The 15,916-nt window shown below is 37.2% G+C and overlaps 1 protein-coding gene across 6 annotated transcripts in view; it reads right to left on the minus strand.

The window, feature by feature from the left end:
• Positions 1 to 2,332: 2,332 nt before the first annotated feature.
• Positions 2,333 to 15,916, minus strand: part of YLPM1 (YLP motif containing 1) — a 39,509-nt gene continuing 25,925 nt past the window's right edge. For 3 of the 6 annotated variants that reach the window (XM_057428641.1, XM_057428639.1, XM_057428638.1), the window contains exons 12-21: positions 15,727 to 15,789; positions 15,333 to 15,452; positions 14,890 to 15,066; positions 14,608 to 14,691; positions 14,271 to 14,354; positions 12,684 to 12,770; positions 10,290 to 10,341; positions 5,057 to 5,187; positions 3,105 to 3,283; positions 2,333 to 2,735 (exon numbers count right to left, since the gene is read on the minus strand). In XM_057428641.1, coding sequence (XP_057284624.1) covers positions 3,137 to 3,283; positions 5,057 to 5,187; positions 10,290 to 10,341; positions 12,684 to 12,770; positions 14,271 to 14,354; positions 14,608 to 14,691; positions 14,890 to 15,066; positions 15,333 to 15,452; positions 15,727 to 15,789 — 945 coding nt within the window. In that variant the 3' untranslated portion in view covers positions 2,333 to 2,735; positions 3,105 to 3,136. The other 3 variants (XM_057428640.1, XM_057428642.1, XM_057428643.1) reach the window with 3 other exon arrangements.

Genomic DNA, 15,916 nt, shown 5'->3' on the forward strand with positions numbered 1-15,916 from the left:
ATTCAGAGTAATCTTACAACTGTACTTTTCCAATTCAATCTCTCATAAAGAGTTAGCACAACTGCACGCATAGTGACAAACTGATCATTACCTGAGAATGCTGGATGCATATTTTCCTGTTTAGCCTTCAATGAAATGTGTGTATTCATTCTGTTCAGCGCTGTGAAATACTCTACTGTCAATATCACTGAACAGATGATGAGTAAGAACTAAATCAGAATCAAAACTTACTGGATTCTGTAGCAAAGGATTTTCCAGACAAGCAAAACTACTAATCACCAACCTGACCACAAACCAAACACAGGGTTACCTAGCTATTCTCAGTCTTGTCAGCGGCAATGATGAATTTTTCCTTTTTGCTCCATTTCTTCATTCACTGAAGGTCTACAGTATGTAGAATCTGTTACAGGTTGTAGTTTTGGCATCAGTTATTTTCTTTGAGAGGCACTCCCCATCAAGCAGATGAAGACTAACCTGCTAAACATTCAAACCAACTGAAAGAAACAGCATGATGTTTCTGTGCTACAGAAATGGAAACAAGTTCTGAACTTCAGTAAGCCAGGAAAACAACAACAGAATGCAAGCCCTTCGGCCTGTTCTGATCAAACAGCCAGCTACAGTATGTTTTCGTAACAGAAATTTTGCCCCAAACTTGAAGATTCATGCATTTTCAGTCTGCTCTCATCAGAATAAAGCATAACTTCATGTGTGTTCTCTGTTCATCTCTAATTCTACATGCACCACAGAACAAGCAGTGTGAACCCTGTGGGTGTTGTTTGCTAAAATAATTTTCAAAATTGTTAAAACCAGTAAACAATATGATCAGTTCTGTCACACACCTTCTATTTGCATGCTCCAGAAGTATCATTTAGCCTGGAAAGGAAAATGTTAGAAAAAGATCTGGTTCTGTTGTATATCAAAAATACACACACACAAAAAAATTGGTTCTTAGGAGTCAAGAAACAGCATCAACTCGTAACAATGGCATGCCACAAGAACTCCAGTTTTGTTACAGACAACTGAGGATAGACTGAAACCCATTTTACACGTACCTGAGAAAGTAAATTCTCCAAAGTGAAGCTTGCCTGATTTCCACAGCAATACACAATACTGATTTTTTTTGTTAACTAAGTGTCCTTTTGTCAACAATTCTCAGCCAGAATTCATTTAAACATTTAAAAAGAAAGCATATATGCTACATAATACTATGTATACACTGAAAATGCAAATTTTTAAAACACTGCATTCAGGGAGCTTGATTTCTTGTATTTAACACACTCAGGGCATAACACAAGATCAGCTACTCCCCTCATTTACTGAAAAGCTTTCAATCATGCACCAGACAAGGCTGAGAAATATCCAATAAATCAAAACATCAGAATGGCAAACAAAACCATCTACTAGCACCATAGCTCTCCTCTAACAGCATGAACTACCACCACGCCAGAGCGAATTGATTTACCAACCTAAATGCAAAACACAATGTAATCACTCAGCAGAGCAACAAGGAATAACACAGAAGGTAATTCAGGACTTCATTTTCTTCCCTCATAAAGATCACGAGAAAAAATTCAAATATGTTTGGATTTAAACACCTTGCCTGATTACAACATTGTTTACACAGAGCGTTTGCTTCAAAACCTGAGAGGACAAAAAGTTTTCATCAGCAAACCTGATGCTGTGCGGAGGTGATATACCAGAATCTATGAAGAGTCTGTACCACTTCTAATAGCAGGGACTGCTATTCATTTATCCTTTTTAGCTAAACACATTTATTAAAGGAATAGAAGGGTATAACTTCTGATCTTTGTTGCTTCTTTTAACGATGTTTCTCTATGAGACAGGAGACTCGTGAATGGAATGAAATACCCTGATAGGGATCAATGCTGACTAAAAGACACAGTAAGATCAAAACGAATTTTCTAGACTGCCCTCCAGAGAACTCAGTAGCACCTGTTTTTAAGTTGAGCATTAAAGAAATGTTTCTCATACATTACTACCTTGAGTATTTCAGAGCCATCCAATATAATTTATTCTCATACAACAATAGAAATTTGATGTAATTGAGAAACTAGGATCCAAAAAATAATGATCATTCCAGCTCTCCAAGAAGAACAAGAAGGGTATGGCTCCTAAAGGCCAGCAAAACCTGGGCCTTAATGGAGCTATGAGAAGGAAGAGCAGGTGATAAACCTAGAAGACCATGCACATTCCAGAATATAAGCAGAGCACTTCTTCCAGGTGAGGACGATTCTGAGCACTGTCAACATGTGAACACAGACCACATGTAAAATGTCAAACAAAAACCATGCTATATGGTCCACCCAGAACACCAAGTTTATAGTGAAATTTATTGTTCTGCTTCCTAATACAATAAGCTACAAGGTACATACAGTATAAAACGAGAACAGCCACAAAGCAAAGGTGATAAACATTCTGTGATGGTACAGTGAAGGTAATGTCTGTCTAACCCTTCCATTTTATTCCACAAACAGCAGCTAAAACTACTGGCCCTCCCCCTCCCTCCCCTCCAAAAATATTAAAAAGTAAACTGTCTCTCTCACTTAGGAGCAGTGGGATGCGCTGTTTTTTTTTGAGGGCACTGGTTATCTGCCAATATCTCAAGAAAAACTGATGAAACTAAAGTAACGAAGACAAACTGTGAAGGTGGGAGTGACATGACCCATGCAAGATGCTCATGACACCTTGGTTCACCTCTCCTCAGAGCAAAAGGCCTGCAAAGAAAGCAAAATTTTGTTACACCAAGTGAAACAGCAATGAATGCAGTCAGTGTTAAGATACAGCAAGCCAAATCTGAATTGGACAGGACAGGACTTGACTTAGACACACAGCTAAACTACTCTTCTAATGAAAACATAATCTTCCTGCTGTTAAGGTTTGGAGACTGACAGCTGACAACCCTTTTATGTTTAGGTGCTGTACAAAAGGGTGCAGATTGACATGGCCACAGCTGACATCTACTATAATCAATAATCTTGTCTGGGAGAACTCTAACAATGACACGAACTACAACCTCATCTCTTAAAAAAAAAAACCCTAAAACCCATCAAGGCTATGAACAAGCAGGAAGACTGAATACTTACCTCAAAGGCACAAAATTCATTTAACCACTTTTTCATATATACTTGGTGCGGTTGAGGGCTCTCTCAGCAAGATGACCGCTTTCATCTGTTATCTTCTCCCAATCTGTTTGTCCAACAACAAAACCAATGGCTCTTTTCCTGTCTGCATCTTTTTTTTCTTCTAGATCTGCCCACCGCACCTATGGAGAACAGACTATCAGTAGGACAATCTCTTAAGAAATCCTGAGACAAGACTAGGTTTTCCACTGCAGATAAGAGTACAAGAATTCTAATTTGTACTCATTTTCCTTCAAACATGTAAGTATTAACTTGTTTTCCAATGGGTAAAGGTGGAAACTACACCAGTAACATTATTGTTAATTGAGTATCCCAGGTGTTCCATGGAGTAGAAAAAAAGGTACAGTTAATGAGTCTTTTAAATTTCAATGCTATAATTCTGAGAGCTGAAGTGTAATTATTACAATTATTTCTTTGTTCAAAGCAATGCTTTCTGCAGGAAGAATGATTGAAGATTCATTTAGCATCTTCATCTTCTGTACAACCTGTCTTTCAATTGCACAATGGAAACATCTAGAAGATAACTATAAAACTACAGAACAGTGTTAAAGAGCAACTCGGCAATGAATGAGGGACAGCTTTCTTCTCTACCTCCTGTGATACATTTCTTTACACTAAACTTCTTTCTTTACACTAAACTCCTTCATTCATATGTTATTTCTCATTTTTTACAGCTGCAGCCATCTCCTCTGTGGCTCTTCATGATAATGCAGATCACTTGCATGCATTCTGTTCAAACATATACGGCCACTCCTTCACCCACAGAGCCATACACCAATGGGAGGGAACGCAACAAGGAGAAGGAGTGAGGAAGGTACGTATGATGAAGGGCTAAGGTGCTGACACTCAACTGGAACACACTCTTGCAGGACAAGAAAAAATAGTAAGTGAAGGAGGTCTTCCTTGACATCCTGATTAGTCCCATGCCAATTTGTTACTTGTTGTTACAGCCTTACCACCTTTCTGCCAGCACTCTCCTATTCCACAGATTGGATTTCTCCAGGCGTTCCTGCTGATAAGCCATGTCTGCTTTCCTCCACCATTACTTCCTCTGCCTTAGCACCTCCGTTTTTCCCATGCGCACTGTCCAATACTACCTATGTTTTCTATTTGACATTACAGCACAATAAAAAAGCCCAAACACGGGCACTGAACTCGAATTACTTCTAGTGGCAAAAGCTGCTTTGCCTATTTTGGAGGGGAAAAAAAAAAAGAAAGAAGTACTACCTTTTCCTATTATGTTACCATCTTCCGCTATGTTTTTTTCCCTTTTTTTTCACAATGATATTTGAAGATGTAATATTTTGTGTTCAGAACAGAAGTACATTTAAAGTGGTTGAAGCCAATTTCTAACACGCCATCTCCCAAGCTTTATGAAGGAGGTAACATCTACAAGACTTAATTACTTTAAAACCTACATAGCTGATACTTTCTTCAGTTGAAGAGCAACGTACTGTGCCTACTTATTACAAAACCTAACTAAAACACAAAAAAGCTTAATAAAAACCATCATTTTGTCTTAGAATCTGCACTGTATATTACACCTTTATCACAAAACATACAGCATATGAAAAGGACTCTACAGATTGCTCTGAAGCAAAGTGCATCATCTTCCCCAGCAAGAAATGGGATTTACAACTCAAACAAAGTGTGTCATCTTCCCCAGCAAGAAAAGGGATTTACAACTCCTCACTTCCTTGTAATTAATCTGTTTACCTCTGGAAGACCCTAATCTCAAGAATATTCCCTTACAGAATCTAAGGCAACAGCAAAATGAAAAGTGACTCACTGAAACTGCCATATTTATAGATCCTGAATGACTTGATAAAAACCCTTTTTCACAAAGACTGTTAAGTGATCATATACAGACAGTAAGTAATTTGAAATTTTATTACCCTTTTCTTTCCAGGTTCAGAAGCACGTGTATCATAGTCATCTGGAAGCTGTAGATAATCTTCCATTCTGCTGGCAATTGCTTCCCAATCACGTTTCCTTTTAGTGCCAGTCCGCAAACCATCCAGCTTGTCTGAGAACAAACACAGAGCCTCAGAGTTAAAGGAGAATTTTTTCTATTATTCACACAAACAAGACGAAAGTGGAACACTTTTCAAACGAATGAGCAGAACTTGTATATCCAGCTTGTCTTGACAGGTAGAATGATGAGAGTTGAAATAAACTAGAGAAGACTCAACATCATTTTCAAGTTTTATTGATATTTCACATTAAATGTGTGGCAATAACACTCAGGCTCATTATTTGTATGAGAGAGAAAAGCTTGCTTCTGGATGTTCACACTGTATGGAGTCTGTCCTTACAGGTACAACATAGCCGATAGCTAGGAACCACAGATCCACCTTTCTGTATTTGAACACAATACTAAAGCTGTAGCAGTTTTCCCAAATTTGGGGTTTAATACTGTGTCAAACATGGCATACATGCAGTATCAGGGAACAAGTGACGATCATATAATTTAATGCCATAACAAGTTTTTGAGCTACTGGCTTTGCTAAACAAAAAGCTCCTTGGAAACCTTGATTCTTCCCCCTCCCATCTTTCTTATTCTCTCCACACAACGAAAAACACGCTCAAAAAAAATAATCATCCAGGACTGGAAAAAATAATCTTAGAATCTTTTGTTTCATGGTGTAAGAGGTCAGTCATGAATATCTGAGCAGTACATTTGTCCAACAGTCATCATTTTCTTCCTTTTCTCATTGAACCGATAAGGCATGAGGAGAAACAATTCCATTCCTAGGTTCTAAAATTTTGTTCCTCTTTGGACACTTATTTTCAGTGAAAAAACAACACCTTCTTGAAATTATGCGGCAAACTGCTTTTGGAAAGGAGATGAAGTATTCACTGTAAGATTACAAACAACAAAGCATGAAAATGAAAAAACGGCTTTACAAGTCAAAGAAAATCCTAGGTTTTCTGTCGACGTACCATTTTATAAGTCAACAATTCAAGTATATGTAGAAAGAATACTAAGCTTGGCAGTTACGTTCTGTAAACCATTACCACTGATGACAATAACATTGCTCCAGAAGTCACTGATATAATAATATTCCCCCACAAAAGGCTTCAGGAATAAAGCAAAGCAGTGTATTTTCTGGACAGAAGAGGATGCTCAAAGGTATGTATCTAAAGAAGCTCAATTCAGAGATGAGTTTTTCTACTTAATATGTGAGAAAAAAGAGTAACAACGGAGATAATGTAAGGCAATGACGATGTAGAAATGCTAGCGTAATTTAAATACCATAAATGAATGAAGTAATTTCTCCCTCACACAACTCTAAAATTTTAAAAGCCTTCGCCTTTGCCCTGTTTTCCTGTAACGGATACAGAATTTTTTCTAAGAAGACATTTTAAACCACCTCTGCCTCTTAAAAAACCCAACATTTAAGAAAACTCTGCAGAATATTTGTATGTGTGATATGATATCTCCTTACACGATTCAGTTAAAGGTTTTTGTGCTCTAAGCAAATCTGCCAAGTTTAAAGCTCAATCTCCACAGAAAGACGGCACTCCTAGAAGATAAATTGATCATACAACATTCCTCTGTGACTCCAGCTTGTAATGTACGTGCACTGTTCCTCTGTATTACTCTCAGATCAATCAGTATAGATCACTCGGAGCATAAGGGTTTTCAGAAAAAGTAACATTGAAAAGATGAGCAACAAATGCATCGAGGAGCATTTAGGAACACAAAACCCTGAAACTTCAGGAGCTCTCTATTGGCAGGTATCTGTACAGCAAGGCAACATGCTATGATGCGTTACCATCATTAAGAAATGCGCAACTCTCAAACATCAATTCAGGAGTTCAGGAGGCATTCAGAGTATAATGTTCCCCTCTGCCCCTTTTTGTCACTGCTACACAGAACTTGTTTTAAAATGTCATCTCCTTCCATGTTTAAAGATTGCCTTTCCAGAGGCATCTGCTTCCACCCATATTATTGTGGTTCAAGGTTTGTATGCCTTGCAGTAGACACACTACAGAAACGTCAAAAGCCTACTACAAAGCATTATTTCAGAATATTCTTTTCTGAAAATGAGACAAGGTGTCATTTTGTAACAATGGTGCTCGTGAATATTTATGGCAGATAATTATTCTGTGTTAAAACCACCAAACATCATTTTACCATTTCAATTTTAAAACCAATGAAGCAGCAGCATTTCTGAAAACCAGCAGAACTTAACAACTCACCTTTGGAATTTTAATAATAAAGAATGTAGCTGACTTAATGAGCTCCTTCAAAAACTAAATGAATCAATCAGGTAAATTTTTTGCTCTTCTTATACAAAAGTCACCAAGTTTTATGTGAAAAGTTATTTGCATTCTAGAGCAAATTTTACAATGGTATCAGAACTTGATCTATGCCACAGCTCATTTCTCCTATCCTGCAAGTTTGTAGAACTTGCCACTAAGCTGCACCTTGAAACAGAGCATTAGGCTAAACACTTGGAATATAGTCAAATTTTTAAAATGTGAGTCCATTTCTGTAAATTTAAATACAAGAACTGATGTGCACTATGCCCTGAGACAGACCAGTGATTTGCAGACCAGGTTTAGAATAATAGCATGTCTGTGCAGCCACAACACATAAGGAAACGATATACCACACACACACTCGGAGGAATACATCACCCCTGCCAAAGGAAATCGAACTAAAGCAAGAGCTCCGGGGTGTACAGTATGGTGACTACCATAAGTCAGCATTGCAGCTGAAGAACTGAAAATTTGCAGACCTTTTCTGAAGCTTATTACAATCAGTAAGATCTTATTGTGCTTTCCTGTAACAACATCTACACAGAAAGAAAACAAAAAGGCAAAACAAGACTTAGTGTTGTTTTTGGATTCTGCACTTGTATCATCTCTGCAAATGTGTGCCCTCTGGAGCTAACGCAATAGACCTAATGGCAAGGCCAGTTCCCGAGAAATAACTCAACTTTGGAATAACAAATGCATACCACAGTTTACATGCCTTTCAGGAAATAATTTTAATTGGTCATCTACAACAAAGCCTTATTGTGAATTAAATATAATAATTCTTACTCAGACCGCAAGTGCTTATAATGCATACCTTGGGCTAAAAGTTGCCTGCCCTTGCAGAGCAATTTTTTGAAGAAACAGCATTCATTACATAGGAACACACCTGGCTCTTTTAAAATGCATCTTCTGTCAGAATTTACTTTTAATCTATAGTTCTATATATTTATAAAAATTAATCTAGAGGGTAGCTATAAAAGTAAAATTGTGAAGACTGATGTAATAAAAAGACCTTCTCAGCACCTGTATCTGTGTCTTGGCAGCATGCTAACATCCAGTTGGTTAATGGAGTTTGATTGTTAAAGGATTATTGCAACAGCCTTGCAAGTAACTTACTTTAGCAAAAATTCACTCTGCTGCTCGCTCCCCATTTTATATTTAAGTGTAGACCACATAAAAATCCTGTCTTTTATATTATGCAGTTTTCATACGGAAAAAAACGCAACACAGTTCTTTATTTGTTAGCAGTATTTAATCATGAGAGAGGTAAATTTTGAAAGCTATCTGTAAATTTCTGCTGCAGTCACAGTCTCCCCATTGCTAGAAACTACACATAAAACTTAAAATCTTTTTAGAACACATCTGAATCCCTGTGATATTTGTACAGCGGATGGGGATGACTTAAGGTTCACCATATGCAGTGTAACACATCTGCTCCTACTACTCAGTATTTAAAGGAGTCCGTGTTATCTGGAATACAACACAATGTATCAGAGCATTCTTCAACAATGCAGTTTTCCAGTACTGTGATTTCATACATAACTGGAGGGATGAGGGGTGTGTGAGGGGGGAATCATTATAAACTTAAGAAATAATTTTAAGATATTAAAACAATCAACACTTAAAACAAGAATGCAGAGCAATCCTGAATTAATTCTAACTGCCTAGCTGTTTGATATACTGAATCACTGAGTACAAGGTTCCTCTAGTTGTAATGCAGGTGCCACAATGTCAGTGTATCCCACAAATATTTAAAGGACTTAAAAGAGAGCACAGCAGCAGAAAAGATGGTGCAACTACGCAGCTAACGGTAAAAGATGAAAGGCTGCTTTATGCAAGCCAGAACTTCTGATGATATTTCTATGGTGCAGTTATGATTTTGGTTATTAAAAGTAGTGATAGACAGTGCTGTGCCACACATGCAGAAACAAACCTCAAAATGTTAAGACATGCTGCATTCCATTCAGATATTTGTTACTTCTCATGGACAAGACAGAAAATAACAGTTTTAATCAGATTTAATTTTAATTGGTAAAATCTTCACTTGGAATCATTACTGCTCAGAGAAACAAACAAACAAACAAACAAAACCCCAAACCGAACCTGATCATACTGACTAGAAACCCTTTTCCTTGTGCACACCTTCCACCACAGCCATGGTTCATGCACTTCTGTCTGAAAGCCGCTTTTGACTTTGACAGAATCCTAATAATAGTGTGTGTAACACAACCAGCAACACTAATCAGAGCAAAAAGTGCAGCAAAAATAGTGCCCTTCTGCTCCTGGAAAGTCCATTTTGCATCCTCCTAAGAAGAATTCTAGTACTCTCCTGGAACTGAAAAGCATAACAAAGTTTAACTTTCCAATACCAAGGCCTAATCATTCAGAACCAACTTCAAAGCACTAGTTCATCCTCACACCCATCAATTTTGCAGAGTGAGAAGCATCTTCAATATATGTCTTCAAGAAAGTAAAAAGTTGCTGATGACATTTAGGCTTGAAGAAAGGGATGCAGTGTGAACAGGAATACAGTGCAATGTAAGTTGACTTTGTATTTCATAATACAGAAGAGATGAACAAGGAATAGAAATACTGCTTTTTAAAGACAAAGTACTTTCCTTGAACAAATGGAAGAACATTGAGTATATAAACCAGCAATGGTTAGAAAGTCATAATTCCTTTTCCTCTGGCAGAAGACAAATTCCTTTTCTGTATAGATGCTTTTGCATTTTCAAACACATGTATGAGATCAACACATTTATTTGTCTTTGGTAATGAGGCACAATAAAAACAAAAATTCAGGTTTTGCAAACATCATCAGATACCAACTAGAAGAAACAGGAAAAAATAAATACCCACCTAGCTTTGCCTCAGAAGTGTCCATCTCCCATTTGCTTTTCGGAATGTAACCCTAAATCATACACAGAGAGAAGCTCGGAGGATTAGAGAGAGACACACATGCATATCACTTTTGAACTGGAAACAGCATTATAATGGGAGCTTAAGGTATTTCTTTCTGTAAGGCACAATTCTTGTTATCAGATGAAGGAAACAAATTACTCAGTATTTCAGAACTTCTGCATCCACTTCCCATTCAATGATTTTAGCAGCCCTTGCAAATCATTGAAAAAGTGCTGCCCTCTGCAAACAGAGAACTCTGGAATGAGTCTAACAGACGCCAATGGCACTGGGCGCACAGTTACTATATGATATTATCCCAGGTGGCAAAGTTACTGCAACACAACTTATCAAGCACAAAGTATATTCAAAGCTCTACAAACACAAATGAAAAGGTTACCGTGGTCACCAGTATTTAAGAATATATTCCCAGATCTATTACACACAAGCTTCACTGAATCCTTTTGAAGAGACATGCTGAATTCCTGTATCAGTGGTTAGCCCACAACTACACAATATTCTTTTTTCTTTAATTAGTTTAAATAAGAGCACCTGCTGAAACACTAAGATTTAATTATAATTTTTTCATTTTAAAATAACCTTCTTAGCTCAATGATTCCTTTAAAAAACTTTTTCCCTACAAATAATGTCATCATGGTCTTTAGGCAGTTTATTCCTTGTCGATTAGCATAACGATATTAAATTTGGCAAAAAGGTATTTATTTAAGACAGGTTCTTGTTACGTTCTAATTTTATACTCTTGGACAAGTAAATCCTTACTGAGCAACCCCATATAACTCATTTCAGCTGTTCAAATTTGGTATAAAAGTATGTTTCTCTACAAACACATAAAAAGCTCAGCGTAATGAAATGAAATCCTTGTCAGAATTTCATTATTTTAAGAATGGTTTTTAATAGAGGGTGAAAAACTACTCTAGAAAATTTCAACAATAAAACAAACAATCCACAGACCAGCTTTATTACACTAACTTCTTTTCTGCTCTACTTATTTGCCTCCAATGTGGTAAATACATACGTGTACTTGTTAATCCTAAATCAGAGTGTACTGTTCCAGACATCTTCACTGCTTGAGATTATGTTCAGCATTACTTTTCCAAAATCCTTGAAAAACCTTTTTTCTATCAAGTATGTATCAGTGACTTGAGATTATCAGATTTCTGTATTTTATTGGTTTTAATCAAGTCTGTAATTAATACAAAGATGGTTTGTGCTGTAATATTTCCTTGTAACAAATAAAAAACCTTCATGTATATATGCATACCTATACTTTTAAACCAAGTTGCCCATTAAAATTTGCCCAGAAAGTTTACACCACAGCTAGAAGCCTGTATTGAACAAAGTGATGTGTGATACACTGGTGAGAACACTAAGTTAAATGCATCAATAATTCATACCATCAAGCACAGAAAAGCAAGAATTGTCTGAATGCTAGAAGCAACACCATGGGAGTTGATAATAGCAAGAAGAGTGACTTTGATGGTGTGAAATAGCCTACTGTGTGCTGAACCTGTAAAATTCTGGTCCTCAGATAGGATAAGAAAAAATTCAGACTTCATCCTTTGGTACAAGACTCCAATAAACAGGAAGTAAACAAAAATGTCTGAGATGAGCAAAGTCCTTTTTGTTGATGGAAATTTACTATTCCTCAGGAATGGCAGTTTAGAAAGCAGCTGAAATACCTGGTTGTGGGAACCAGGGTTTGACACATTCAACTCATCATGCATTGACCAGCTGCAGCTCCAGCACATACCAAGAATCCTTTGGAAGCCTTCCATAGCCTTTTAGATACATACCTAAAACCACCAGCCTTCAGGGCAATTCTCTAACCATCATTTATCCATGCAACCTAATCTCTCATCTTGGAAACACCTACTGACAAAGTCAGTGAGCCTCGGCAGAGAAAGCATTCTTCTTCATAACTGTTGTCATATATTGTGACAGTCTCGAAGAGCTCTTCAGACATGTGAAAGGAAATAAGCTAAATTTATCTTTGCCCATTCTTCCCATCCCTCACTTAAGTGTAATTCTTGAATAACCTGGAAGACAGCACTAGAGTGTACTGCAATTTATAAATGTCTGTAAGAGGCATACTGCTGCACTCCACTGATAATCCTGTTTGTGGCATATATGCACAGATTAGTAAAAAATTCAGTTAAGAATAACATAATTTAACATTAAAGTTCTCCTAGAGATTTTTAAGGAACAAGTGACTAGAAATGTGTGCATTAAGATTGCACTGCTAAGAGTGGCAATGGGTTGGCATTTATAAAACTGAGATTCTCCCTCAGACACATTGACAAACATTTCATTAGAGATGGCTGATGTATTTCCTACCAGTTCACTTTCTTCCTCCTCTGTTGTATCCTTCTTGTCTTCTTCTTTCTGGTCTTCAATATTTGCATCAAAATCCTCCATCTCCACCTGTTCCGAAGCATAAGCACAGACTTACAAGGTGGTGTTTGAGTTCTAAGTATTAAATTTTTAGATTAATATCTAAAATTAATAATAGAATAACTAGAAAATTCCAAGTTCAACTAGAAGAGAGAAAAAAAAAAAGAAAACAATTCATCTTGGAAAGTATGATGATGCAATATATATGAATATTGCCTCCATTTTGGCTTCCCTCAGAGGCAGGCTCCCCTCTAGCTACAGTGTGTCAAACTGTGTGGGAAAGTAGCAACTGTTTATTTTCTTCCTTCACATGCGTTCTTTGTGCTGCCAGCATACATAACAGTAAGATACTTCTCCTGCTTCCCACACAGTCACATTTCAAAACCTGGAATCTCAGAAAAGAATCCTAAGCTTGCCATTTACACATTGTTGGAATGGCCCCCTAATATCCCTAAGACTTCACCTTTAATATATTTAAATATTACAGCAAAGAATAATAAGCAGAGTTTAGCATAATAAAGAAAACGGATGCTTTAAGATAACACATCTAACCCTGCCCAATTAATATAACACCTTCTGGGATCCACGTCTCTGATGGAGATTCATGTGTATACTGTGGAATACCTAAAACTCTTCAAGTATATACAGTTCTTCATACAGTTAGTAATACCTTGATGCACAAAGTAAATCCAAAATCTGACTTTCTCTGAGTCTGCTTAAGATCTGAGCTTTTTGCTGTTCCCTTAAATATTGCCATATTCCATCATATAGAATTTGGAGATTCAAAAATAACCTGCTGTCATCATGACAAATTGCAAGAGTAAACTCTCTTCCTACTTCAGCAGTTCATTAGTTCCTATGGCTATGGCACGAGCTGTTCTGACAGCTACTTGCAGCTATGGTACATTCATGGTAACATATGATTAACATGCTAATTTATTCCCAGAGCTCCTGAAACATCTGCCAAAGAAGAATGCAACAATACAGAAAACTGACACACCAAAGACACACATCACAGAAAACTCCAAATGGAATTAAATGGCAGCATACTTCTACAGCATCATCTTCTGCTACATGTTATTTCTTTCTTCATTCTCTGCTACAGGTCCATATTTCTCAAAGCAGGGACCAACAGGAAGTCAAACCTATTAATCTCCTTATTTTATCTAACTAATACCTCAAATTATGATCCAATTAATCCAGTAACCTGAAAAGAAGTACTGAGTTTCATCTGAGAGAGCAAAGATCCTCTTTTAATTCATACTAAACAGTTGCTAAGATCAAAGTGGCTTCAACTCTTGCTCAGATGCCTAATCCTGGGCTTCATAAAGGTGATAAAAAAATAACATGTACCTTCATATTTAGGTAGTTAATAAGAATAATGGAATACACTTGTCTGACACACAGATTCTGGCTTTCTACAAAGCCAAGTATAACAGTCTTGTTGCAATCGTACCTTTCACTGCTCTGTATTTTCTGTATGGTCACATCTACATAATTTATAATTTTAACAAACACAGAGATTCTCACCTCTTCAATAGCAGCATCCTGCAATAGAGAACGAATGTCAAGACGCATCATATGACGTGGTGCTGCCTCCCAGTGATCAGACATCTAACAAGAAACAAACAAAACTGAAGCATCTCTAAAAATGTAACACATTCAGTGGACAATCTGGTTTCTGATCATGAACAAGATGTATCTGTACTTCAGTAATTTCAATCAATCCCATGAAATAACTATGAGCTCTTCTTAGAGGAAAAGTCTAACCATTTACATAGTCTAAAGGAGGTTTGCAAACAACAGCCAGCCTGAAAGCACAATGAAACCTATCATTAATCCAACAACTCTGTATGTATACAGTTACCCTGCTGATATCCTTTAGCTTGCGTCCATGAATATTCCTCTTGGAACATGTCTGGTTATCTGCACTCATTTCAGCTAAGTACACCTAGAGAGAGAAAACCAGTATTAGCTCTTTTTTATTTACCTGGTGATAGGCTCTGCAATTGTACATTCTAAGAGAGTTAAATTTGTAAATGCAGACTACAGAATTTTTCCTGAATGTGGGAGGGACTCTGCATTCAGAAGTTTAGAAATACCAGAATATGGGTGCTAGCAAGTTCAAATGCTTTATAGGCTCCATTACCTCAAAACCCTTGGTTTTTGCAGCACTCCAGAATTGTTCAAAGTGTCTCACTCTATCATTGATAGCATCAAGGATTATGAAGGGGAAGAAGCCATCATCCAAGGTCTTTTTGAAAGTTTTAAACATGCTGGTACGATAGGTCTCTTCCATATCAGCTTCATATTCATACTCCATCACCTTTATCGAGGACAAAAGCATTTAAGAAAGAGGACACTTATGTTCAACTGCTGAATGTCATAACCACCAAATACACTGGTATGCAAAAAATACCTTCTGGGTCAACTTTTCAGAATACTGCCCTTAGGTTACATTGAACTGTTCTGAAAAAACAGGCCACCAACCTCTGCACTCATCCAGAGCCACATACTGTAATTCTTACTGCCACTGTGCTGTTCCAGAATGTCTTATTTCTTTGTCACGATAAGCAAGCAAATTAAAAGTACCTTCTTTTTCACTTTTTTCCCTGTATCTGGGTCTCTCTCTTCTTTTTCCACTTCAGTGATAAAATAGTCATCCAGGCTGAGTACTCTTGGTGCAGGCCCTCCACACTCTACTTCTTTATCCTGGGAAGAAAGCAAAAAGAAAACATATATTATTGTTGAAATATTCCATTATGCTACAGAGGATCTTCAAAACACTTTTAGCATACAGCAGTTCCCTGCTCTACATTCAAAACAAGAAAAGAACAGTTTTCGCCATGCTTGCTAATAGAGGAGGGGACTCACACGCCATATTAAGACACGTGCATGTGAAATTCCAGCCAAACAGAAAGAAAACAGCAGAGGAATCACACATAAAAGACAAGCAGCACTACCCAGTGGGTGGCTGTTTACATACCCTGATGAGTTTTGCGACATGTGTCTTTCCACTGCCGGGCAACCCTCTCATTATGATTACAATCTGAAAAATAGATCATGTTAAGAAGAGAGGATACTGTGCTACACTTAACATAATGTCTTCTGCAAAATCTTCCTTCTAGAAAAATATGTGCTCTGGGCTCACACTTTTGCATACATATCTTGCCCTT

This window comes from Pezoporus wallicus, unplaced genomic scaffold (assembly GCF_028554395.1).
Source record: "Pezoporus wallicus isolate ANWC-B61680 ecotype Strahan unplaced genomic scaffold, APGP_CSIRO_Pwel_v1 contig_3486, whole genome shotgun sequence".
NCBI classification, from domain to species: domain Eukaryota; kingdom Metazoa; phylum Chordata; class Aves; order Psittaciformes; family Psittacidae; genus Pezoporus; species Pezoporus wallicus.